The sequence below is a fragment of the Apus apus genome, chromosome 5, assembly GCF_020740795.1.
Source record: "Apus apus isolate bApuApu2 chromosome 5, bApuApu2.pri.cur, whole genome shotgun sequence".
NCBI lineage: Eukaryota > Metazoa > Chordata > Aves > Apodiformes > Apodidae > Apus > Apus apus.
The window spans coordinates 38,903,449-38,931,142 of NC_067286.1; the positions used below are offsets into that span (position 1 = coordinate 38,903,449).

The following is a 27,694-nucleotide window of genomic DNA, read 5'->3' on the forward strand; positions in this document are numbered from 1 at the left end:
TAGCAATGGTGTTTTGTAGTGGCAAACTGAATTGATTTCCTGAAATCATTCTGGACCAGACCTCCAATTCCATCAGGATAACTGATTTTCACATAAATGTCCATTCCCCGCCTGTGTGTGAAATGTATTTCTGGAGTGAAGCACTGTAACCTTAAAACCTTTGAAGGAAGAACTGCAACTCAACATAGTGATACTAACTTTACTGTGTAGAATGCAGCTGTAGTGGACAATTACTTCAGGGGGATATTTTGAAATATTTCTATTATTCATGAAGGCTCTAACTTATTTAATGAAGTTAATAGTTTGTTTTTCTGTTAGTCCTCCATATTTGCAGTACTCCTGTGTTCCCTGCTTTTGACTGCATAGATGAGTGAATGGAAACCAGTTCTTCTATGGGCATCAGAAGAGCACAGCATCGTTTTTGGTAGATTTCCATCTTGTCTTCTCTTGAGTTTTGTGTCTAAGTACAACCTGGCTGAGGCTTCTTAAGTGCTCAGGGTGTTTTTAAGTTATCTACTTTGTGGTGTCTATTAGTATAGGAACTCATAGTTCGGCTTTTCATGCTGCAAAAGCTCTCGGAGGGTCTCATCTCTATAATTGGTCTGTTTTCACCCAACCTTTAGAATTTTCTCTGGGACCTCTGTCCGCTGTCAAATCTAGCAAAAACTAGCCCAGGATTGGAATGTTGTTTGTAGAACAGACAGACAGATACCTGCAAAGGATAGGAAACTATTTTCAAAGTTGAAAGAAAACTTAACAGTCCAGACTTCAAAAAGTTAGTTTTGTGGGCTTTCCTTTTTTTTTTTTTTTTTTTTTTTTTTTAACTAGCAGGTTCTGATTCGGGCTAGTCTAGATTCTTCTGGATCTTCAATGATCACAGGAGGAAGGAATCAAGTGGCAGTAACAGTTCTGGAGACTTTTATGTACCAGTCTTTCCTGGAAGAGTGAATGGCTGTGTGCGGATTCTAGAAGATTTCAGAGTGGACATCTGTGGAATCGCTCCACACTCCCATATAAAAGAACTGGTCTAGTAAATGGATCTCCAGCGTTAGTGCAAGGATTAATGACAGCTATAGGAACTCTTGGCTGATTAGGACCAGGTTCTGTCTTCTTTGTGTTATAACACGGGATAAGAGGCTGATGATAAGAACACTGGTTTTTATTTTTCACCATGTATTTCCTAAGGGTTACAGTTGGAAATGGCACTGAATTGAATGGATTTTGGATTTTTTCTTAATATTCTGTATTGTTATTATCTCTATATTCCGTTGGCTAGAAAGTGTTCTCAACATGTTCTTTCAAGAGGAGTATAAATCAGAATTATATGCTAGGCAAAGAACTCAACTCAATTTCTCGTTCAAATCTATTTTAGTTGTCTGTATTGCCATCTAATAGACTTGATATGCTAAATATAAGCTCCTCATGCTGTTCTTCTCTGAGCATAGGCTCTCTGCTTCATGTGTACGAAATTGTGTGATGCAAGTGAGAACACATGTACACAGTTCTGGGGCTAGAGTTCTAATCTACCAAGCCAGTTGTCAGTATCGATCACCAGACATCTGAGTACCTGCTGAGTGCAGGTGTTCTTTTAAGAGTGCAAATAACTCTGTATCACAAATTCTTCCCTATAGTTTTTTTGGACAACAGACATTTAGATACCTTTGTCTATTGATTGTATTAGATGGCATGCAGTTATTGGCATCACAATCTGCTGTCCAAACAGTCTGAAACAAACACTAGGAATCCTATATAATTGAAGGATAGGAGCTCATCAGGAATTGGCATCATAAAGTTGAAAGGTCAGTGCTTTAATACACAGCTCCCACAAAATTGAAATTTAATTAAGTGTGACATTGTTAAATCCCTCCCTCAGGAGTCCATTTTCTCCCTTTTTCTTTACATTAATATATGTGTATCCTTCCTCTCAGTAAAGAGAATAGCTAAATATTCTGCCTAGTAAGATTTTAAGTTCAGAGGCTTTCAGCAGTGGTTAGTATAGCATGTATTAATGTAAAACAATGTTGTGTTTTACTCATGGATCATTCATGCAAAAGAATGGACAGCAGTTTTTTTTCTTCATTGCTTCTTTTTCTTTTTTTTTTTTTTTCTTCACTGGATCCCAAAATTTGTCCATTGGTGGCTTAAATACTGTGCAGTGAATTTAGGTCTAGAGAGGAAGCTTACTTTTCTCAGTTACCTTTCACTGCCCCTTCACACAGTTCAGGTCAAAGTTGTTCAGAATGAATAGTTCAGGTTGTCCAGACTGTTGAATAGTTAAGTTTTTAGTTTGAATAGTTCAGGCTTAAATCAATCAGATGGAAGACCACAGACTGGAAACCACTGATACAGACACAGGGACTATGCAGTTTACTGAACTTCTTGCAATAAAGCTATTGTAACATTGTCTGCATGCTGTGAAAAAGATTACTGTGTCACCCTTTTCCACTTGTTCCAAAAAAAGCAAAGAAAATAAACTCATACTTCCTATCTGTCGCTAGTGAGTATTACTTTGTCAAACATTTTACTCAAGAGTGGTTGCGTCCTCACCATTACTGAAAAGCAATCCAGAAGCTTCAAGTTCTAGCAGGTCATCAGGAAGTTAAAATCTTCATGCCATGGAAGCCTAACCTGTAAGTTAAAATGACCTGTGCAGTCATCTGACCTAAGCAGAGCTAACGATGTACTGTGTAAAGCATCAGACCACTTCTAACAAATAATTTAATTCCCTCAATGCACATCTACATGAAGACCTGCCTGAAGAATTTCAGCAGTCCAGCCCAGCAATTTATACCAGCTAATCAAATAGAGGCATAAGTATGAGCAGATATATAGAGGATATAACAAAACAGTGCAAGTACTTGACCAAAAAATCTCACAGAGATAGTTAAAGATCATCTGCTTCTATCACGTAACTCAGTTTTGTTTTTCTTATCTGTATTTTGACATTGATAGATTTGTCTGCATGTTATATGAAGTGGTTTGGGGGAAAAAAAAAAAAAAAAAAAAGCTGTGATAAACTGGGTGTATAATAATTGCAAGCTGTCTGTTCTGAATTATAGGGGGTTTTTTTACATTAGTAAGCCTCACTGTTTCTCTCTTCTCGTAACATTGCAGTACAACCCAAGGATTATTTTTTTCTCCCTACTGTGGTACCAACATTTCAGCAAGGCTAGTCACTTTCATGGTGCAGTTTCCTCTGCAGAGTCAGGATGGTTTGGGTTTTTGCAGCAATATAGAATGGCCTTCTAGGAAAACAACAACAACAACAACAACAACAACAACAACAACAACAACAACAACAAAAAACCATTGCTATCTGCAAGGCAGAGATCTCTAAAAATCACGTATTATTATTTTTGTATACAAACAATTGTCAAACTCTTAATCTCTATTTTTTTTCTTGAACTCATGTCACTTAGAGATTTGTAATCTTTCTTTGATTCTCAGGCTCATCTCTGATATTTGTCAATCTATATACATGAATAAGCCCAGAAGTATACCTTAAGAACCTGACTGCTACCTTTGAACGTTATTCTTGCCTCTGGATTTTTCTCCTCTACACTCTGCATTTTTGCATTGGTCCTGATCTAGAACAGGATCGTTTTTTTCTAATCAATAGTAAATCTATCCCTCCAAGTTTTTGCTGCTTTGGTTACATAAACATACTTATCCTGTAAGTCTGGTGAACGTTGCATCAAGGGAATCAGTAAAGTTTACTCCTCCTCCTTAGTTTCTTGGCTTCAAGCTATGAAGCAGACCTCCTTATTATTGACACATTTATATTTTGGCACTTCCTTGTTGTCATAAATTGCATCCTGACCACACGAGCAAAGAGCATGAAGATGACAAATTAGGAAGCTGGCATCAAAGTCCATTCTAACCACATCCTTTGAGCTTGTCCTCTTACTTCATCTCTTTTACTGCAGTAGTTTTGGTGCCAAATACATGTTGCTTTGTTGCCAAATGTGTGTCATTAATTCACAAGGAGTCTATGGTTATGTAGCCGTATAACTGTTATGGTCAGCTGTGACTGAAAAAATGGCAGTGGTATAAGAGCTGAAAAGAGGATTTTCTCTGTGTTTGATGTGAGCATTTTTACTCTGGTAAAAAGTTCGTAGCCCAAGGAACACTGCAATAAGTGTTTTTATTTGGTTTGGGCTTTTTTGGTTCTGTTTTCTGCAAGAGATTAGAAAGACTCAAGAGGAGGGATAAAGCTTTTAGAGGTTTTTTACAAGTCAGTAGGTGATCAAACTTTAGTTGCTCATTTTTATTCATGTGTATCAAATGCATCCCACATAAAATCCTGTTTCCAGGAATAATACTCTAGTTGTCTTACAGTACTTAATTGTGACAGCCCAAGGTCAGATTTTTCACCAAAGTAGTTACACTTTTATATGTTTCTTGATGTTGTTGGAGTATACTATTGTGATACCTTAATAGTGAGAGCACAGTCGATGAGCACTGAGGCTTTGGGTCAGATTTCTGTCAGCCACCGTTTATGCCTTTTGTTTCATTTTAAACTGCTATCCAAGAGTGCTTGCCATGTTGACATGAAACTTACTTTTTTTTTTTTTACTGTCTTTAGTAAATCATGTTTTTTAAGCCATGCTGTAATACAGTAAATCAATTATAAGTGAGGGACTATTTGCTTTCATAAATGTCAATTGCATCCAATACTGCCTTTCCTTTAAAAAAAGAGTAAAATATTTTTGCTGTTACTGAATGTTGTTTGTCTAATTGGTTACAGGCTTGTACTCAAATTAATGCTCAGCTCCAGTTATAATACCATTATGTCATAACAATGAAAAATTCTAATTAAGATGATCTGTTTGCAGGAAAAAGTTTAAAATATCAATTAATCTGTTTTTTCAGTGGGAGTATTCCTTTCCTTAGCCCCAGTCTCCTGATCAAAGCCTGAATGATGAGAAAAACATCACAGATGCATGCTGCATTGGACAAAGAACACATGCATGCATTTAAATCATGTATATCTTACTTTTTACTGATGTAATTGTGAAATATGTTCTTTTTGCATTCATAATTAGGGGGTGGAACAGATGGTGAAGGCTTAGTTTAAAATAATCTGTCATTAAAATAACCTAGCCTACTGGTAATTCTTCACTCTAACTGGAGTTTAGATCAGGGTAACAGGGTTTTTTGCAGCATTGGAATACACTAGAAAGAATTAGGGACTTCATGGATAGTATGAAAGATGAGGGTATTCTCCAGAAGGACACTGTAGTAAGACTCTGGTGAATTAAATTTGCCTGTAGTGGGAATATGCAAAAATGGCTGGGACAAAATTCCTCTGACAAATATAAATCCATTTAGTACGATGCATTATACATTAGTGCATATTCGGTCAAAGTGGTGCAGTGCATTTCATATCCTGAGAGGAAATAACCTCACTAATCTACAAATACCATAAGAAGCACTTAGTATTTTGGGTTAAAAATTCTGTGTTTTACATTTTCATATTATTCTGATGTCAAAGGTTATAAATTATAATTATTGGCATTATTATTCAGAGGTGCTGTAGCTAGTGAGTTTTGCATCTGAGTCTCCCTTCCTTCATGTCTACCACAGTGACTTGATGGTATGTGACAAAGAAAATCTTTATATTGGTCCTGTCTGGCAAGTTTAGAACTGTTTTCAGGAATATGAAAACTGGCTCAATAAATCAGATACTTGCAGGTCTTTAAAGCGTTTATTTTATTGTTTCCTCTAAGCTTTCACTCTCTAACAGCTTTGAAGAAGCATATAGATTTCAGCATGGTATTATGATAAATCTTCTCGAGGAGGGGCAAGCATTAACATTTGTGTTGGTTCTTTTTCATCTTAATCCAACCTTAGTTAATAATCAGAAAATTCTACATGGTGGGTAAGAAGATGTAATTAACCCTTTGACCCCAGAATCTTAATTGGTGCCTGTTGAAAACAGTGGGGCAGTTAAAAAAAAAAAAAAAAGAAAAAAGAAAAAAAATTAAAAAGTAGCCTGTGGTGACTGAAACAGCATAATACATAATGATTTTCTGAAATAAAAAGTACTAGGGAACTTCAACTTTAATCACGTTTTGCATAAAACCAGCAAGTGTAGTTTTAAACAAGATGTTGCTAGTCTTCCTTAAATCGGATTGTGCTCATAATTGGCATTTAGTGTCACTCTAACCCTTTCTCAGGTGCCATATGAGGTGGTATAGGACTTTTTTTATGACAGTCAACTTCATTTATAAAAATAAAAAGAAATTAACTCAAGGATATTTTCCTAACAGAAGACACTCTACCTTTATATTCATGGCATCCGCTTCAATGAAGATGGGAAATGTTATGAAAAGTAGTTACCTTTGCAGGCCATATTACTATATTATAGTGAGTTATAACTGTGGAACATCTGAAACGGGAATCCAGTCTGCCTTTGAACTACACTGAAACTGTTCACAAAGTTGGAATGGAAATTATACTGTGGCTGTCATTAAAAAAAAATAAAAAGTTGGAAGCTTACTGTATCTAGTACCCTTCAAGCATTTATTTTGGCCCTAGTTATATGGGTGTAATAGTAATACTTGCAGAGATCTGTCATGAAAACAAAATTATTTGTAAATAGTTAGTATACGATAGTATCACATGCTCTTCTTTAGTGTATCACATAACCCCTGTTACATTGCCTGCTGCTTTCTCTAAAGCCTGCTGCTCTCTTGGCATGCACAAAGGACACCCGCTTTATGAAAAATTGAAAAATTTCAACACACATTGCTTAAATAATAAATATTCATAAATAATACCTATGAATAACAAATGAGACAGTCCTTCAGAACTACTGTTTGACCTGTATAAGGAACAACAACATTGTCACAGAAGTGGTCCGTCTCAGCCCTTTCATAGTGGTGGGAGGGACTGCCTTGCATTGGAAGGTGGCTATTTCTCCCTTATTTTTATTGTCACTTTTCTCAGGTATTAGGACTTGAGCTTGGAACTTGGGGCCTTTGTTCTAATGTCTTTTTATTTTGGGCATGGACTGGTCAGCTGTTCCATTAGCTGTTAATCAGTGGCTTTCTCAAAATACAATTAAATAAAATGCTGAACTCGGTATTTTGTACTCAAGCATGACTTCAGGGAGGTGGGAAGGGAAATGGAGAAAAAAGGGCTGACCATGACATAGTAGTCTCAGTTGGCATAAATAACTAATTTCACAGCATGGGAAGTGACTAATCATACAAGAAGCCACAGAAGTTGTGAGTATGCTGCACTGGCCCTGCCAGTCCATCAGTAGTGCCTCCTCAGTACCTACCTTGTAAAGCTAGGAGGCAAAGCTAAGGAATAGTCTCCCAGAAAGGAAGAGAAGAAAAGGGTAAAATATTGAAACTATTAACTGCAAGTAGTGAAGGAGAGTCAATGGCATTGAAAAGTAACAAGTGCATAAGATGCCTAACACTTCTCACTTAAAATCTTTTCCCAGTTGCTGAAGACTTTCCAGACTTCAGCCCTAGAGGCTGAAATTTCTTTGTACAGTTGTGTTGGCCAGAGATAGTTTTATTTATGTTTTTCCAGGAAAACTAGTTTCAGCCGATTCCTCAAAAACAGTGGGGAAGACATTTCTCCCTAATCAGTACTACAAGCTTTCTTCAAACTTTCATTTCATAAAGAAGCTTGAATTCCTAAATAAAATAATATGTAGAAAAGAAGCAGGAGAGCCATCAGTGGCTTAGTGAATTATTTTTTGCTGTTCTTACGAACCTCTCTTCACATATCCCAGATACTTACACAGTAATGCAGTGTACTGAACAGAGCATATCATAAACGTGTTGTAACTCTTGAGTAAAGGAGCAAGGGCACCACACTAAAAGCCCGGATATGTAAAAAACTGAGAAGAAGAAAGCTGTTTCTGTATGATAGACAAATACCTTGTGAAACTTCTTTCCTCAGGATACCAGAAGGCCAAGAACATAACAGGATTCCAAAAAAACCCTCCACTCTTGACTACACTAGTTGTAAAAAATAATTCGGAGGGATATCCAATATCATGCCAAGTAGTAACAACCTGAGGTTTGAAACCAACTTCTAATAGGCTTTTCATTATCTACATAATCATTATGAATAGTTTAAACACTGTTCTGAAGCATCCACTGGCAGACCTAGGAATGCCAATCACTGCAGAAAGTCCGTAAGTCTGATGCAGAATGGCAATTTGTTGGTGCTTATGGAGAATGTAGTTCTAGCAAGAACAAATATAGGTGGCCAGGGAATCAGGGTGACAGTTCTCAGTTTTATTTCTATCACAGGATTAAACTAATTTTTCAAAGAAACATGGGACAGAGCATCAGGAAAACCAAGATCTTTCATGATTTACTCCTCTGATTTTTCTATGATGGGAAATGTGGATAGTAGGGGGAAAAAAAACCAAACACAAAAACAAACAAACAAACAAAAACATCATGAGAGAGATCAAATATATAAAGATTTTGATTGTCTTTGCATGGATCTAAGTTTGAACGTCACTGTTGCAAGTTTTCCACCTGTTACCAATGTTAAAATTCAAGGAACTGATGTTAATCATTTCAAAAAAAATGATGATGATTTATAAGAGGCCATAAATCGCTTGCATAATATAAATGTTTTTACAAGAAGGAAATCTATGCAGATTTACATTTTTATTAATTCATAAATATAAATTAGAGTCTTTCTTTAATGTGTCTTTCATGAGGGTTTGTTTTTCAATATGTGGTTTATTCTTTTAAGAAAACACAGATTTTTGAACGAATTCCACCACCTACTACATCAGAGAGGGGTGAACACTTGCCAAAGACAGCTTCTGACCAGCAGCATGTTAGAAATTAATCAAGAAGCAGAAGAATAAAAAAATTAAAAACCCTCAGAAATCAGTGTTCTGTTTTTGAAAAGGAGTTAAATTATTACATGACTTTGTCATCAAATATCACCATTGAATTTGTGTGCATCTCTTATTTTTTTTCTTCCAAAATGAGGTTGATCTCTCAAATGTTGCAGTTGTGTTTTCACTTTACACATACCTTTATCTCAAAGCGGTATTTGGGGTGAGATTTTTTGGGATTGTTTTTTGTTCATCCCAAATTTGGAGTGTTTCTTGTTTTATGAGTTGTCTTAGTATTTCTAATTTCTGGAATTCTGTGATTTTACTTATGCAATAGTGAATGCTTGTTTGCCAGTAATCGTAAAAAGCATGAAAGTAAAGGCAAATACAGTGTATGAAGAGCAGTTTCTTCGTAGTGAAGATTTCCTCTTATTCCTAGAGGTATATTTCTGTCTTGATGTGTAGTGATTTACTCTGTGTGCCAGTTTATAATACAGTCCTTTGTTTATTAACTGCACTCATGTTTCAAAAAGTATGCATTAATCCCTGTATTGTATTTTGATTTTTGCAATTGCAATGAAAACCGCATCCAAGGACTTGAACCTGTCAAAATAAAATCTAATCCAGAGTTTTACACCAAAGGAGCAAAATCATAACATTTCTATAGACCTAAGCTGTAAACATATTTGACAGTAATCTGCTGATTGGCTTTGTTTGTTGACTCACAAAAGGAAAATGGGGGGGGGGGGGTGTGGCGCACGCGCCCGAGTGCATGTGTGTGTAATCCTCAATTAATTAACAAATTATTGAGGTCCATAGTGGTTTGAGTGATGGTAGGATTTTATTTTCTCTTTTTCAGTTTTTGGAAGTGAAAATTCACAGCTTTGATTATGAGGATGGGGAGGGATCTCTTGCATACCATTTAGTTGGAAGGTTATTTATTTTCTTACTTCTTCATAAAAAAATTGAAGAACACTATTTTTCTGTATTTCTCCTGTCATGCAAATGAGATAAATTTTATACAGTATATGGCAGATGTAAACAAGATAATAAGTCCTTGAACTTTGAAATATTCTCCTATGCTGTTTGTTAATGTGTAGACAGAGTATAAAGGAATTGTTCTAAGGATTCAAATTAAAAACACTCATAGAAATTATAACTTTTTCCTCAGTTGGTTCTGTGATGTATTTGAATCTATTTCTGTTTAGAATTTAGAGGGTTTTATTAATCTATTCTCTTTTTTTTGTTGTTTTCTTTTGTTTTCTTTTGGTTTTGTTTTTATTTTCCTTACTCTGTAGTCCCTGGATGGATTTGTATTTGCACTAAATCAAGAAGGAAAATTTTTGTACATTTCAGAAACTGTCTCCATCTATTTAGGCCTGTCCCAAGTAAGTACATGCTTTTGATTCTAGACCATAATTGTGTGTGATTCATTCTTCTGTTTATCATTCTTAAAGAACTAATAATTTTGTTTCTGTATTTTATGTGGATTATTTAACTAGTTATTTAAAGTTGCATCTGGTTCATCCTGAAGAATGTATTTATCAATATTGGGTATTGAGATAAGACAAACTTGTGCCTGAAAACATATTGCCATGAAGGATCATTATTAATTTATTGAGAACAAATGAAGTTTCTTTTCTCAGTTGTTTTGAACTTTAAACCTCTATACCTGATAGGAAAGGGACACACTAATAGTACTTCCCTTGTGTCCTATTACTGGATGTTTATGGAGTAACCTGCATTATCCAGGGAGCTGACACGATGACAGGGAGTCATTTGGAGTCAAGAAATTCTGAAAGAGACCATTAAAATGTCTTGCAGGGAGTGTTCCAACGAGGGCACATTTTGCCACTTTCACAAATGCTTACTAACATGAAAAGACAAATTTATAAAATGTAATAGTTTAATTTTTTTTAATACAATTGCTGACAACTGTTTTTTTAAGATTAAAAGACAGGAGAAAAGTGGGGGGAAGGTTGCTTGTTGACGCTGATTCGCTAATCCTGTAGCATTCAGAAATGTTTGGGAAGGACAGCTTCTTTCTGCCTGTACTTAGAAATGCAGCAGAAAGGTTTTGCATGATGATTTTCTGAGTAGGATAATCTACTTCTATTGCAGTCACCCTGAGAAGAAAAAGAACAACTCAGATAATCTTTATTTCATTTCCTTTAAACTGGAACCCATTCTGCTATGAGGAAGCAACTATTAGCACTGGCAACTGTCAGTTTTGCTGTACCCCAAAAACAATGAAATGGGAAATTTTAACATTTGGAGAAGAAAAAGACTAATTTTAAATATTATCTGGTGAGCATCTGAATAGAAGTTCATTAGCTCCTCAAAGAACACGCAAACAATTGGCTGTAATAAGTTCAGTAATTGTTATTTTGTGCTGGCTTTAGCAAACCAAATGATAGAAATGGAAACAGAGCTGTTTCTAATTCTTATCAGTATTCTTTTCTCTCATTAAAGTCTCTCGTTTTGTAATAGACTTTAATCCCTGCCTTAATCTGTTTGGGAGTTAGTATCAAAAATCTCAGATTTTGAAATTGGTGCGCCACCATGTTGCTAATACAGTAAAGAACTGGAACTTTAATGTTTATTATTGTCTTATGCTCATATTAATCTGTTTAATGCATAGTATCCAACGAAGTTTAATAGGCCAGTAAAGAAGAAGGATGGATAATTAGTTTAAGCAGGTAAATGCTAATTAGGAAACTCCTGAAAGGCATCCATTATACACTAGCTTAAAACAAATTTTACAGCCCTGGTTAGTGGTGTAATCCAAATTCTGTCAAGGCAACTGCATTTTCTGTAATTGAGATGTGTATGTTTGCTTTGCATAACAGATGGCTCTGTATGCTTAGACTGATAGCTAGGAAAATAATAATTGCATTATTCTGGCCAAAAGAATATTAGCTCTTGGGTTTTGGCCATTTCAGTCAGTCCTCCTGCCAGCACAGCATATGCACATATATGGATTGGATTTTCAAGGAAATTGATGCATCTGGAATAGTGTGGCCATCTGAAATATCATCTGTTCAAGAAAAATTTGGCTTTAACCCTATGCTAGTCTCTTTCTAAAAGCATTTTCTGCCACTGTCTTTTTGACTATAGGAGTTGGTAAATCTTTCCTTACTCTGAACTTACACTATCTTAAGACTTCACACTTCATCTTGATCCCCAAATTTCAAGCAAGGGTTCAGATTTAAAAAAAAAAGCAATTGTCTTTGCAAGATAGAAGTTTTTGATCTACCAGGAGAATCTGCTCCTTGCCTTCACTACTGAAAGTATTGATGGAATAACTACCAGAAATCAGAACCAGGACTGTGGATTTTAATACAATAGATGAAATCTACTGAAACCTACTAAAATATCTGTGATTTTCACTGTTCTTCTCTTCTGTCTTTACCAAGTCATTTTATACTTATCAGACCTACTGTATTTATGTTTTTAATACATTGTTCTCTTGCTGTAATATTATATAGCTAGGTCTCTTTAATAATGACAAGAGAGATGCGGTAGCTACTTGTTACTAAATCACTAATCAAAGTTTAATTTATTACAAAAATGTTAGCGAGGATATTCATAAAACTGTTTCTCAAACTATACATGGGAATGCTACTGTTTGCACTACAACTATCTTAAAACAGTCGTGAATTCTGAATATCTGAAATGGTGCTGTGTGATACATGTGATGTTGCATTTCTGGCACTGCAGGTAAACATTGATAGGTTCCTATCCTGATAGTCCCCAACTATGTATTTATATAGAACCTCTCGGTTAATTTTGCCCCTCAGAAAGTCTGTACACTATAAGCATTTTTATTTGAATCTCCTTAAAGTGCTGACTTTGGAGTCTCGCTTTCCTAGTCAAATTACTTCTTAGAGACTTATCCTTGTTTTGTTTTTCTTTGTTTTTCCTTTTTATTTAATTAGTGTGCATGGAAATCTATTTACAATATATATTGTATTTGCAAAGAAAACCTCATGTCTCTTAGCTAAAGGAACAGTAGTCCTTGAACCAAATCTCAGCAGCTGAAACCAGTTTTTCACGGAACCAAATTTTTCTATTTTCAGAACATTGAGAGCCAGTGGTAGAAAACAAATGGATGCTGGTGTTCTAAGGTTAGCTGCAGGGCTAATAGTAAAGAAATCTGATAAAACAATATCTTGGGAGGTAGTCTGGCAACCATGATGATAATAAAGTTACTCCTGGCAAAAATAACAATATATTTGAACAGTAAACAAAGAATTACAATAAATAATCTTTTGACTTTACAATGAGTGTTGTTTGCATATAGACACCTATATATATACATACAAACAACACTTTTGTCTTCCAGCTAACACTAGCCAAGAATTTTAGGCTAGTTTGGCAGACATGGATTTGAGAGCACACTTTGGAATTGCAACTAGAGCACTTTCAGAGAACATTTTAAAGTAGAGGGAAAGTCACAAAGTTAGCTGAAACTTAGGAGTGAGAGAAGAAAAAAAAAAAGGAACAGAAATCAGCCAAAATCTCCCATTTATAGCCATAGTCTGTATAAATTGTCACAGTTCAATTATACTTGAGGCAAGCTGTAACTGTCCAATATACTTTTGAGTATTCAGTAGTTTCAGGAACTGTAGTATTTGTTGGAATATACAGACTTATCTGGAAATGTAAAATACAGACAGGATTTTTTCCCAGGGATGGCAAACATGACCTGTGATGGTATAGCTTACCATTTTGCCAATGCAAACAGATTTTTACACTGCGCCTCTGTAGAAATATTTTGTCTTCATATATTCCTATTCCTTGATGTTTTCAAGTCAGCAGATAATTTTTGGCATCAGGAAAACTGACATATTTTTGAATACTGCGGTCCCTGATTTCCTTTTAGAAATGGGATGAGATTTAAAAAGTAGATGGGTAAAATGAGTCATTATATTTGGACATTGAAGAGGCACTCAAATAATTCCTTTAGGCACTTAGAAGTCAATATCAGTGCTTACCTAGGAGATTTTAATCCTTTTGCAAACTCTCTGTGTTTGAGACTTGGGTCAAAAATATGCTTAAACATGAATAGAAAGATACACAGAGAAAAATATATCGAGAACAAAGGATAAAATTGTCAGACCCATGAGTCCTCAGGGTCAAATAGAAAATATTATGGGCTGATAAACTGGCTAGGATACTTTTGCTTTCAGGAAACAAATTATTGATCACCTCTCACCAACAGTTGTACTCAAAAAGGATATTATGCATTGCCTTCCTTCTGTGAGGTCCACACCTTAAAGTAAACTATTTCCTACCTTTACTCCTACTTGTTCAGGATACAGACCAGGTCTACAGATTGGCCTGTTGAAAAAGGAGCTCACTGAAAAAGAGCAATGCAGCTGCAGTCATAATAGGAGATAACAGAGATGAAGGAGGGGAAAAAAGAATAAATTCTGGAGATTTTGTCCTTTTTAAAACAAAGTAGGCAAACCCAACAGGTATCTTACATGTGTGCTGCATTACTGGTAGCATAACCTGTCTACTTATTTTGGCTTTCTGTGCATTTGTTCTATGAGATAGCAAATAAAATTATAGCTACAGCACACAAGTACAAGGTCAAATAAATGACAGTACTCAGTCTATTTGTGAAGCTATTCTGAAAAGGAACCATGGTGCCAAATGTGGTTTATTTGAATAATAAAGAAGAATTAGATTCCCCTGATAACTTGGCTGAGGGCCAATAAATCACTGGAGGTTATGAATGCTTTACAACTGCCATGTATTTCTTTTGCTTTTAGGAGGCACAAATCTCAGCTACTGTGTTCTACCTATTTTTCAATGCAAATCAAGTGGAGGTTACTAGATGGTTAAAGGATTGCTTGTGTACTCCGCTTAAAAATAATATAAAGCAATATTGATACTTGTATTCGTTCTCTAAGTCCTGCCTTATTTTGCCTCTGTGCTATTATTTAAATAAAATAGTAATCCTTATCTTTAGAAAAAAAAAAAGCAACTGAACAAAATAAATGAAAAAGCAAATACAAACAACAAAAAATCTACCCTCACTCCCCCCAAAAAAAACCCAAACCAAACCAAAAAACACTAAGCAAAAAAAAATAACAGCAAAAACCAGAAACTTCACAGGGAAACTACATATTTTTATTTTATTATTTTTAGCAAATCTAGACAATAACCAATTGAGAAAGAAAACTTGCTTTTTTGTGTTGTTGTCATTTTTTTAGCTTTTTGATTTAAAATTCTACTATGTAGAATGATTATTTCTGCTCATTTAGTAAAATTGGTGCACTAGCATTAATGATTTTTAATAGTTTGTCCCCCTTAAAATTAGGAAGCAAAAGCCTGGGAAATTCTGTGTTGTCTGTGTGTTTTTTAAATAAGTTTTTTTCCTTAAAGTTCACCATAAGGAAGTTTATTTACTCTTATCTTTTATGCTAAAAGAAGTGAGCAAGGGAGGAACTCTTGAAATAGAGCGGCTCTCAGGATTTTGAGAGCAGTAAGAAAATACAAGTATCAAAATAATTCAGAAACAGTACAAAGCACGGTGGCATATTATCAATTTACAACATTTAAATTGATAAATGCTTGGTGGTGAAGGCCTACAAGGGCACTTTGAAAAGCAAATAGCGACCTGGTGAAGAAATTGATTTTTCCCCCCCGAAAATGACTGCATGATGCATCATTTGACTGCATGCTGTCCAAGTGCTTGACAGAGATAATCTCAGCAATCCCACGGGTGACCTTATCGTTCTCACCAGGGCAACTTTGTCTAGGTTCTGACTTTGTGCATGTCAAGGTTTCTTCAGGCAGGATCCTTAGGGGGAAAAAGTTCCTCTGTTCGATCCAGATATTGAACCACTCTTCAAGGCACTCCCCCACCCCCAAAAAGGCAAGCTTGTTTCTTTTCTTCATAATTATGAATGAACTGAACAAGAGAAAATATCTATAAACACAGTATCTTTGCTGAAGCCATTATTGCCTTTTCAGTGGAGCTTAGTTTAGCTCCTAAAGGAGAAAGGATACCTGCCATTAGAGGTTATCAGATGCAGGGGAAAGGCTCCAAAATGTATGTCATCCTTCTGCATACCAGAAATATCCTGCCCGCTTTCATTCTCGCAGTCATGTTCACAGCTTTGTTTTTGCTCAGGAAAAGATTTTGCCATAGTCACAGTATTTCACATCCATGCCTAAAGATTTTTTCTTTCTGCCTTCATTCTTTTTTTTTAAACCCCTATCCCACTCAAGAACTTTTAAGGCAGCTCAAGTGCAAATGACAAGCTGACAGAAGTCCTGAACATCAACATCAATATGCATAATTTTGCACAGACACTCTGTAACAACCTTCACTGTTTGGTCTTGAAGTGATCCAAATCACTTAGTCTGTTTAGCTGGTTATTACAAAGCTGGATTTGTCTAGCACAGAATATATTGCCTAAACTGTGAAGAATGAAGGATATTAAAGATTTGCCAGGGTTTTTTTAAAGTACTTTATACAATGAACACACTGTTTTTCATGTGCAGTTAGTAATTGTTCATTTTAAATACTGATTAGGAACCTATTGAAAGCAGCAAATGTTATGCTTTATTTGGTCCCCCAAAGCTGCTTTACCCACTGCCTTTGTCACCCACAGTTCAACCATACTCAACCTCTTTTACCTCTTTCTTTCATCCACAACATTAATTCCGAGTGAACAAGACGTGCTTCCTTGCTTTTGACAAGATTTGCTGCAGTCTCATGCGACAAAAACCCAACACTCATTCCAGATTCAGAAAGTAGGATTTATAACAGCATTTTAATTTAATGTTGGATGTCGAACATATAAAGAGATCACAGTAGTACTAGAGCTGAAAATTGATGCCTTTTTTATTAGTGTCCTCTCAGAAGTGGGTGAGCCGCTGTTTGTGCAATGGAGCACAGAGCACCACAGTCAGATGAATGAGGATATGCTATCTGCAAGGAATCATATTTCAAACCACTGTCTGCTTCTATTGATGTGCTCAGAGTTGAAAGGTTATGCTAGTAAATGCCATCAGAATTTTCAGCATTAGGAATCTGTGGAATAATCCGCTTGCTGTCACTTTGTAGTCAGTCCAAATGCAGTATATAGTGATGCTTTACCGATTTTTTAAACTTGAAATTAACTTGTTGTTACTCATCACATTGTTTTGCTTATTTGTCAGTGGTGTGTTTAAATACTGCCAGCAGTATTGTCTTATAGGCTCTGCTGAATATAGCTCTCTGTTGAGTTAACTAAAGAATCCAGAATGTCATTTTACATGAGAATCATGTTCCCCTTATTTATTCTTTTGAACATATTTTACCAGCCATTGAGGCTGAAACACTGAAAGCCTTTATGCAGAAGGGATTCACTGGTTAAAATGAATCACACAGATTCTCTGTGCAATAAAATATAGCTTCATTGGTTTAATGCTTGAAGGCTGAAGACTTTTCATGTCACTTAATAATTTCTAGCATTTGATGTTAAAAACAAGATTTGGATAAGGTATTTTTGCTGCAATTGTTAACTCTTTCCAGTACTAGACAGGTAAGACTGAGAATATTAGCAGTTAGACCATTTGCTTTCTGGGAGATGCAATGTTTTCAGATTGTTTTAAGAAAAACGACTGGGGAAAATGGCTAAGACAGTTTAGCTATTTTACATCTGTCTTTCCTGTTAAAACAAAGACAAAGAGTTTCCATGAGTTAACATCCATATTATCCAAATTAGCTGCAGGGTAGTTTGGTATCTTTTTGCATTGCATTGTAACATATTTGTGTGGAAATTGGAGACTATCCTATGTATTGTCACTTAGTAAAACAAACAGCTGTGGAATAATTGAGGGGAAAAAAAGGTACTGAGAAGAAATATACAAATTTGGTATAAATATATTTTCCATGCACATTAGAGATAGGAGGAAAAAACCTCAAGAACTAAGAACAGCCTTTTAAGAGTAAGGTCAAAAATATAATTCTACTAGTGAGCAATTAAAATTTCAATTCTAAAAATGAGTACATTATAATTATTATATTTTAATTACTAGTAAGAAAACATGCTTTTGAACACTTAGAGGATGCATTGATTCTAAGGACTGATAAGTTTTTTCTGTCCTTACTTGAGTCAGGGCAAGAGAAAATCCTGACTCAAATATTCTACTATGTATGAAATTATTCAGGATTTGTAGCAGTCAAACAGTATGGGTTCACTTGTCAGAGTTCCCATTCCAAGCAATTCCACCCTTTCAGAAAGGGTGGATCAGGCCACAGAAACTCAAGGTTTGACTTAAGATTATGAAATGTATAAAAGAGTGCCTTTATATATTGAAAACACAATCATCGAGTGGATCTTGACTAAAAGCAATCCTGCAAAAATAATTTTAAAAAACCAACCTATTTTAAACTCAGGTTAGTTGAGTAATATCTTCCATTGCAAACCCTCACTGACAGTTCTATCAATCCAACTAAGGGGTTGCAAATGAAAGCACAAGATCAGGAACAAGCAGCTCAGAACAAGGATAGAAGATATGTCTCAGTCTGTTTTTGCCAGTGTCTTGTAATATTACAGCCTCAGTCAGGGTTTTCAGCTGTTTTCAGTCAGAGTTAACAGAGGAAGCCTCTTTTGGGAAGAGGAGGTTGGTAAGAGAAGCATTCCATATTTTGTGGAGAACATCTTCAGTGCATAGTATGGGATCTAACTAAGAGAACCTCCAAGTCAAAGCCTGATGGTGCTTAATCTCCAAGGTCTGTAGTGGAAATTCAAGACAATCATGTCCATGTACTTTTGCTCTTCCAGTGCTAAATAAGTTTTCATGCTATCATATAAGGAAAAGCTGAGAGAGCTGGGTCTGTTTAGCCTGGAGGAGACTGAGGGAGGATCTCATCAGTGCTTATGAATATCTGAAGTACTGGTATTAGGAGCATGGGACCAGACTCTGGTGTCCAGTGGCAGGATGAGGGGCTGTGCTCACAAACTGAAACACAGGAAGTTCAACCTAAACATGAGGAAAAACTTCTTTACTTTGAGGGTGACAAAGCACTGGAACAGGCTGCTGTCAGAGGTTGTGGAGTCTCTGTCTCTGGAGACATTCAAAACCTGTCTGAACATATTCCTGTGTGATCTGCTCTTGGTGATACCCTAGCAGGAGCGTTGGACTAGATGATCTTTAGGGGTCCCTTCCAACTCCTACTGTTCTGTGATTCTGTGCTAATCTGTATTCTTTTGTTACTCCCCATTCATCTTCAGCATTAAAATATGCTACCTTAGTATTTCAACCTTATGTTTCCCTGGGGTTTTTTTGTTTGCTTGTTTTTTCTGGAATTTGAATGAGGATTCCATCCAAGACATCCTTTACCTGTCTTTCCAGTTGCAGAGGCTGGTACTAGCTTCCTGGTAAGGTTACAAAGTGAGTGGCAATGTACCCAGGTTGGTTCTGCACTTAGTGAGCAGGGGGAAAGTGCATTAAAAAACCTGACAGGCTTACTGTGAACCCACACTTTATCTTAGTTGCTCAGCTGAGCTCCTCAACAGCATTCACACTGGAAGTTCTTTCTGTTGTTTGCTCATACCTTCGGAACTACCTGCATCAACACTGAGCAACTGAGCTCCCCTTGGAAGGTATTTACTTACTGTTCTCATCATACAGTCACAAAAGGACTCTGCAGATGGATCCATAGAAGAGCCAGTTTAATTCCCTGTTACAAGCTATGCCATAAGGATCTGCCATCAGGACCCATCCCAGCACACAGGCTACTGCAGTTCCATTGAGGATGTAGTTAAATGGTTTGGGAACAGATGGAGCATCCTCTAGCAGTGCTGGCATAGCCAAAGCCAGCAATGCAGCAGAGATGTTGCCTCTACTGGCCACCAGATGAGGCAGAGGAAAACTAGAACTACATTTTCTGCTTCAAAAGACAGGAGCTCAGATGTGGGAGAAGAATGGAGTGATAAACCTCCTTTGCCCAGAGTTAGAAATTTACAGTAAAAAGGAAAGAGAGAAAATATCTACCTTCAGCAGTGAGGAGATACATCTTAGAGCAAAAATTATTTTCTGTAGACACAGGAAACTTAGGCATATATTGGGGGAAGGGAGAATCAAATTAGTGTAAGCAAGACAGACAAAATAAATGTCTCTCGAGTGTGAGCAGACAGGAAAGGGAAGGCAGAAGAGAGGCACAGAACTCTGTACCTACTTAGCAACTGAGAATCAGAGCTGTGAGAAGACATGCTACTTCTTACTCACCAACCAAAATAAATTTTGCCAATCTTTGATATTCCTAACTCATGCCCCAAAATAAACTCAAAGAGTAAGGCTGGTTTCAAGTTATTAGGTATATGAGTATAATATTTTAAAGGGCCTATTAGTATTCTGGATTTTGTGCAGCCTTTACAGCTTTACATGTTCAGCTTTTCTTTTTCCATTTACAACCATAAATGTTAGAAATTTGCTTTTCTATTTAAGAGATGTTTTGAGACTTTCTGAGAATATCATGATTCTACAGTCAGGCCTTTGAAGCTGAAATCAAACATCACATGATCAGCAATGAAATTGTGAGGTTTGGCAACAGTAAAATAGGAAGGGGAAGTGTTGGCTCATTTGTCTAGTTAAGTGAAATAACATGGTTTATAAACGAATATGGTGCATCATAGTCATACTGCATTCCAGCTAACTTTTGAAACTTCTACAGTAATAAACCTGGCCTTGTGCTACTGAAGTGTATGACAGTATTATTGCCTACATTAATTATTTTAAAAGTTCTGTTAGATGTTTAAGATTCTGACTTTGAGTCTTTTGAGTTACAAGAGTGTTTTCTAGGCTCAATTAGGATGTAGCCAGTTTAGTGAGGTGTAGTCTATACCTTTTCATAATACATTTCTAAAAGGTGTCTCTCCTTTGACAGGATTTCTTCAGGCATAGATAGTAAATACAAAGCCATATACATTCCTGACATTGCTTGAATGGCAATGGAGCTACCCGTGTGTTCTTGTTGAACATCGGCAGCATATGCATAAGAAAGATACGATTAATATTATAAATGTGTCTCTTCCACATATTTCGGCAGCATGTATGAGCCATGACTTAAAGTTTGTGGTAAGAGATACATCCTTTTTCAAAACTTATTAATGAGGTGTTGAGGAACAGTAACTTTCCCTCCTACCTTCGTTTCTCCTGACCTGACATGAGTCTTATCTACAGCCTGTAAGTCAATGAAAAAATGTCACAGGTTTTTGAATGGTTCTCATTTACTTTATTTAAGGTGACTTTATTTGTTGTGTAGATGAAGTAGTGTCTAACTGAGGAAGATGCATTCTAAGGACCTGACAATATTCAGGGTTGGAGTGGTTGTCTACAACAACGTAGTGGAAAAATTTTTCTGTTGTGGTAGGTGTACATTTGATTAGTTGCATGCTTGGGAGTGGTGAACAATTATGATATTTTTATTTTAAAGCCATCTTTTTCCCATCTTCTTCTGATTCGGTCTTGTCTTCCTTGATAGCAATTCACAGGAAGAATTGAAAATAGAAAGTAATTCTGTCACTGAAATGCACATAACCAAATTCTAGTTTCTAGAGAGAGCTCCACTGACACAGGCTTCTCTTCCATGCTCATTGCAAATTTAAGGATTTATGTTTCCTGCACTTTGGCAGAAATGAACCCACAGAAAGAATTTTGTACACTTCAGATTGGACAAACTCATGAGGGCTATTCCAGATGTTTTTTTCGGGTAAATGAAAGCCAGTCCCTTAATACTGGTTATTTTTCTTTTTTGATATAATTACACTCCTCTTGGTTTACCTACACTTGTGTCTGGGAATGAAGATCTTATGCATTTGATACAAGGCCACTAAGATACACAGACATAAAGGAAGTCATACTTACTCTGTTCTAAGTGGTTAGGAGCTGTTTAACTGGTGCATGAACATTAGTGCTGTACATAATTTGGACCGTGATGTTGTGAGTTCTGACGTAGTCCAGTCTGCATTCTCATCATGCTCTTGTGATAAATCCCTGCAGATTAGCAAAGTCTGCAACCTTCCTTGTGAGGGTGCAAGTTCATGTGAAATAGTAAGTGAAAGTAGAAAAAAATTCCAGATATCAATATGTAACTTTTGCAGCTCGTTAATTAAAATTGACATTGCAGGGTTTCAAGAGACTATGAAAGGACACTGCCATTTTAATGTTTTGAAAGCTTTTCAATTGAGCAGGCAAGAAAATAATGTAATTACTGGGTTCATTCAGCTTTTTAGTAAAAACACAAGCCTTCAATCTTAAATAGCATTTGTAGAAATTAAAGAAGCTAAACTGAAGATATTTCTAAAATGTCACAACTGCTTTGTGATACCAAATGATATGGACTATCCCTTCAATATCATCTAGAACACCTGGAAAGGTGCTGTGAAAATAACAGTGTCTTTTAAAATGACTGTAAAACCCAAAGATTTTAAAGGAGATTATACTTACATACTTATATTTGCTATTTTTAATCAAGTTTTTGATGTGTGATAGTGTTTATTATGGCATTAGAACCCATGTCACAGCAGTATCAGAATTTGCATATAAACAATCAGCATAATGGAATGGATGTATAAAATTCAGGGATTAATATTATTTTAAATAAAATGCTTACCTATCCTGAAATCCAAGTATTTATTCTGTGTGTGTATAATTATAATATTCCCATGATAGCTGATAATTCTCTGATTCTCTTTTATAGTATCATTTATCTCATTTATTCTCTTGCATCCATGGTCTTCTTTCAACACTGGACATCTTAGTGAGCTGTAATACAGGGGATTTTTTTGGTTTTAACCTTCAAAGGAATTTAGTTGAGCAGATGCTACATTGAACTAGTCAGAGTAGAAAGGAAATGATATGGCTTTTAAAGGGCACATCTAGCGTATCTACTGGGCTAAAGTAATTCTGGCAATGCTTCAAAGGATATAACTTTTGATGGTAAAGTAGGTAGGCTACAGAATGAAATCACATATGGCAAGCTGTCAAAGTCTTCCTACACATTCAGTACATTTATATAAGTGCAAATGGATGCTGCTTAGATGGAGTCCCTAGCAATTTCCTGTTAAATCTCCTCTAAGATTATCTGATATTATTTGACTAAATTAACTGTGTAAAAGCTGAGGACAACTTTTATGATAAAATGTTTAGAAATTAGTTTTTTCATTTTGGCAGATAATCTGAAATATGAACTGCAATTGTATTAACACTTGGAAGCAAAGGGCTTTCCGTAATAGCAATTATATCAAAACAGGGATAATTAATTGCTGTGTATCAGCTTGAAGAGGACGTATTTATAGGTCAATGATGTTAATGGCTATAGTTCTCACAGACACCTCCTTCTTACCCTTTTATTCCTTGCTAATGCTAAGCAGAAACAGTTTTAACTTTTAATGAGATTGGTGACTATGAGAACCTCATCTTAACAGTGGAAGAAAATGCAAAGTTTACAAAGCGTGGGTATTTTTTGCCATTCAAAATGTAACAGTAAGAACTGTTACCCTTTTACAAATGCTACCAGTCAATTAGAAGGCATCCCCTTTCCCTGCTAAAAAAACCTAAATCTGAATTGTCATACTTATTATAAAGACAGGCTTTTATGCTTTAAAAAAAAAATAAAAAAAATGTTGTGTTGTGTAATGCTCTAGTATAATATAAAAATGCAGTATACATTACAGATACAATCAGCTCTATAGCTAGGTGTATGCATATGTATGTATGTTTATATATAATGCATCTGTGTGTGTATCTGTATGCATCTGTGAAATTGAAAAGGGAGTTTTAAAAGTTGTGCAGACAAATTCTTTACCTCTGTCCTAGACTGTCCCACAATATTAGGAAGTAAGGAATGTCCAGATGCAGCCTTGTAGCCCTGAGCATGCACATTTGTTCCCTCATTTTGTGCCATGGGCATGCTGAAGAGCTATGGTAGCCTGAAGTATGTTTAGTTTTACTGGGGGATGGTGCTGCTGGCTCTTGGAGTCTGTTTGTCAAGGATGGAGTCTAATGAGATTTGGCCTTTGAAAATTAAATCCCTCTGGACAGACCTTTAAATTCATTCATTTGGCCCCTCTGTCACACTTACATGAGGAGGCAGCAATGTGTTCCCATCACAACCCCCTTCCTCACCCTGAGACTTTGCATGCCAGACATAGGAAATCATCCCAACTTACTGCGTCTTACAGGATCCAAGAGCAGAAAAAGACTTTGGAAATGCACTGATTTAATGAGGTTTCTGTGTCTTATTTGGGCCCCAATTCCTTGGCTGCAGTATCACACAAATACGTTAATCATGTGGGTCACTGTACACATCACACCCTTGGCCTCTGATCACAATCATGGGGCATTGTAGATTGTAGATATAAATAGAGAGAAGGTTTGTATTGATCTGTTGAAGCAGCTGTTGCTTGCCCAGTTGCATGACTCGGACAAATTTCAGTGTGATTTTATTGGGATAGGAAGTAGCCTCTTGCTAGTATAAAGGCGGCTCCATCTAATCCATTTTCTGATAGAAATGGGAGTGTGATGACTGCTCAAAGAAGATCTTACTGCTTTAACATCAGTGGAAAAAAAATGCAGTTGTGTCTAGACTAAGCTGAAATTTTCTAAGTTATTTAGTCTGAAGCAGATGTATGTCCTGTAAAAACTTATTCTAAATAGTGTTAAATTTGACAATGTGACAAGGAACTGTAAACAGTTTTCTGAATGATAAGTGTTAAATAAGGATAACAAAAGGTAATGCCACAAGTTGTAATAAAAAGACTATCAGTAGAAGAAAGGATGAATATATCATAACAAAGGCTTGGATCCTGCAAACATGCACACAAGAATTCTCATTGAAAGCTGTGAAACTAATGATGTGTATAGAGCTATTCAGTTAAATTTTTTAGGGATTGGAGCTTGGACTTTTGAACTCTGTGAACTCTCATTAAAATCTGTGGCAGTCTCACGAAAAGCAAAAGTTCTGGAGAGTATGTTATAATTTTGTTTCTTTGTGCCCTGTTTATCTCTGTAAACACCCAAAGTCAATGGATGGGTCATGTGTGTTTGCATGACTGTTTTGCCAGTCATAAGTGTGAAACTACGTGTGCTTATGAAAGTAGGAAGTGGGGCTCAGTGTTTAATTTGTTATACTGAAAGGAGTTTCTCAAGTCCGTAACTGCCTCTTGTATATATACAAAATATAGATATAACACATCTGAGTTTTAGAAATCCTAACTAGACATCTAAAATAATTGAACAATAGCCCCTGCCTAGGAAACAAGCAAACTAGAGAAGAATGTGTCAAAACCCATCAGTCTCTTTTTGGCCCCATGCCAGGAGAACAGGCAGATTTCATATTGAATTGAGAGCTCAGCATGTTTGAACATTGTGGCTTCAGCTGTGATAGGGTATTACATTTTAAAATTGGGATCTCCGCTTAAAACAAGGAAGATTTTGCTATTTCTGTAGATTATTGTTCCAAAAGTAGTGTGTAAGGCTAGTCAAATGAGAAATAGACGTATCCCAATGCAAATGTGATTTCACAAACCAAGTCATTACCAGAATAGGAACTAGATTATCAGTGCAGTATACATACAACTTGGAAAGGATAAACTTTAATGCCTCTCCCTTCAGGAGGCTGGGATTTATACTACACAGATGCAGAGAATTGAGTCCAAATACACTTTATTTTGTCCATAAAGTAACAAAAGGTTTCCTTATGAGGTAAGGGCTTGGCAGAGTCTCTGAGCAGAAATAACATAGGTTAAAGAAACTATCACTGATACAGAATATAAACACTTATTTTTCCATTTGCTTCTTTGGCTCCACCCTGAGCAACAAGCATGAATTAAAAAGTGTGGGAATTCCCTACAAATACCATTGCTCCGTGATACGTTCTCTCTTCTCCCAGAATTCTAAACAAAGTGCTCAAAGTTACGCTAGGTGTTGAGAGCTGAGGAATAGAGATAGGCAAATTGAGGTCCAGAAATCATCTGCTTCTGTTCATCTCATAAAAAAAAGGAAACCAGGGATATGGCCATGAGGGAAATCTGAAACACTGGTGTTATCTTTTGTAATACCTGCAGTCATGTGTAAGACACAAGCACAACTAAAAATAGCAGAGCTAAGGCAAAACTAATTGCTATGTAAGCACAGTTGAAAGGAAATGGAGAAAATAAATTATAATGTATGTTCACATTCTGTAGAGAAGGCTTTCTCTCTCACGTGCAAGGTTTGGAAGCCATGTTGCAGGTAGTTTCTCATTCTTTGCTACCGATTCATTTGATAGGCTGTTTGTAACTAGTTTCAAGATTTTCCTTAATAGTCATGTGGTATGATTTCTGGCTTCCAGCATATCACACAATTCTTCTTGATGTACTTCCATTTGAGATAAAGGATTTACCTCATCAGTGAATTTCATCCACTATATTAGTTTTATGAAAGGTTATTACAATGGTATGATGTCCTTCAAACTCCTGTGACAACATCAGAGCTCTTTTCTCTTTGTTAATGAGACCAGGTTCACGTATTGTAGAACTAAGTCATCTACTGCAAAACAAAGTTTTGAAAGAGAAGTGAAGGTTAAATGATTTTATTTTGGTTTTCTGATCAACTTCTGGAAGTTCAAAAAGAAAAATAATGCACAATGATTACTTATAGAAAAGAGTTTGGTTGTTTACATATATACTAAAAATTGTAGTTACTCAACTTCACCTTGAGTGTTGCCTGTATGCTAAGGAGATTGACCTTCCATCTCTTTGAGACTATATTACGTCTTTGGGTGCAGTTGTTTTAACTATATAAAACATATTTTCAAAACTTTTCCACAGTATGCTTTTTGGCATGCTGTATTTTGCACGTATTGAAATGTACTAAATAAGGTCTGATACAAAAAGTACTTAATGGGAGACAAATACTCCTTTTATGGTGCAGAGCAATAACATTTATTGTTGATAGGAAGTGTGATTGTAGCAAGCACTGCTTGTGAGAATCAGGTTTCGTATTTTGTGTAATAAACTGTACGATTCATAGTTCTGTATGAAATCATGTAGTCGACTGTGTTATTATATTTCAGTGTAAATTTTTCACCCATTTCAGTTCAACTAACATTCTCACAGAATACAGGTTTTGTGCTGATATGATGTTTCCTAGCTGTGAGCATGGTCTGTCCCTACTACTGGCTGTAATTTAGTTTTTGGTCTCTGTCGCCCTGAGCTTGCCTTCTGACTAGTTAGTTGAATGATGTGCTAATTCATTATATTTTTCAGACAAGTGTATCGACCAGTATAAACAGACTGGAGGGCACAAACCTAAATGAAAGCTATACTTCCTTGAATCATTTAAAAAGCTTCAGCAGTGGTGGCAGTGCAAAATAACTTTTCTCTGTACATTAAATATAAGGGGGAAATTTCAATAAATAAAGATGGGGGGGAGGGTAGTGTAAAGGGAAGCTTTGTAGGCACATTATGCTGCCTTTCACATGGACATATTTAGTTATAGGAAGAAGAGATGGGCATGTTAGTCAGCCACTTCAGAATGTGCTTCTGGATGATAAATTTGAGACTGAGCCCCAAGCCCTGCATTACTTGTCATTTTCCAATGTCCAGACGCTCTCACAATACGTGATACCTGTTTGAAGTCATGTACCGTATTGAAACATTTTTATACAAATAAAGAATGGACAATAACCTTACTATGGAAGTGACAAAGCTGAGGGCAAAAGATGCAGCTTTCTGACCTGTTTACTGTGGGAGACAGGTAGAATCCAATACCTGGTCATGAAAATATATCCTCAGGTAATTGATCTTAAAAGGAAGTATCAGCAGAGTGGGTGACTTTTCAGTTTATGCAGCTGGTACCAGATACTCCAGTTCT

The 27,694-nt window shown here is 36.1% G+C and overlaps 1 protein-coding gene across 8 annotated transcripts in view; it reads left to right on the top strand.

Moving 5' to 3' along the window:
- The window catches only part of NPAS3 (neuronal PAS domain protein 3), a 616,938-nt gene that overhangs the window by 421,496 nt on the left and 167,748 nt on the right, over positions 1–27,694 (top strand). For all 8 annotated transcript variants that reach the window (XM_051621658.1, XM_051621659.1, XM_051621651.1 and 5 more), the window contains one exon: positions 10,126–10,215. In XM_051621658.1, coding sequence (XP_051477618.1) covers positions 10,126–10,215 — 90 coding nt within the window. The remainder of the gene's footprint in view (positions 1–10,125; positions 10,216–27,694) is intronic.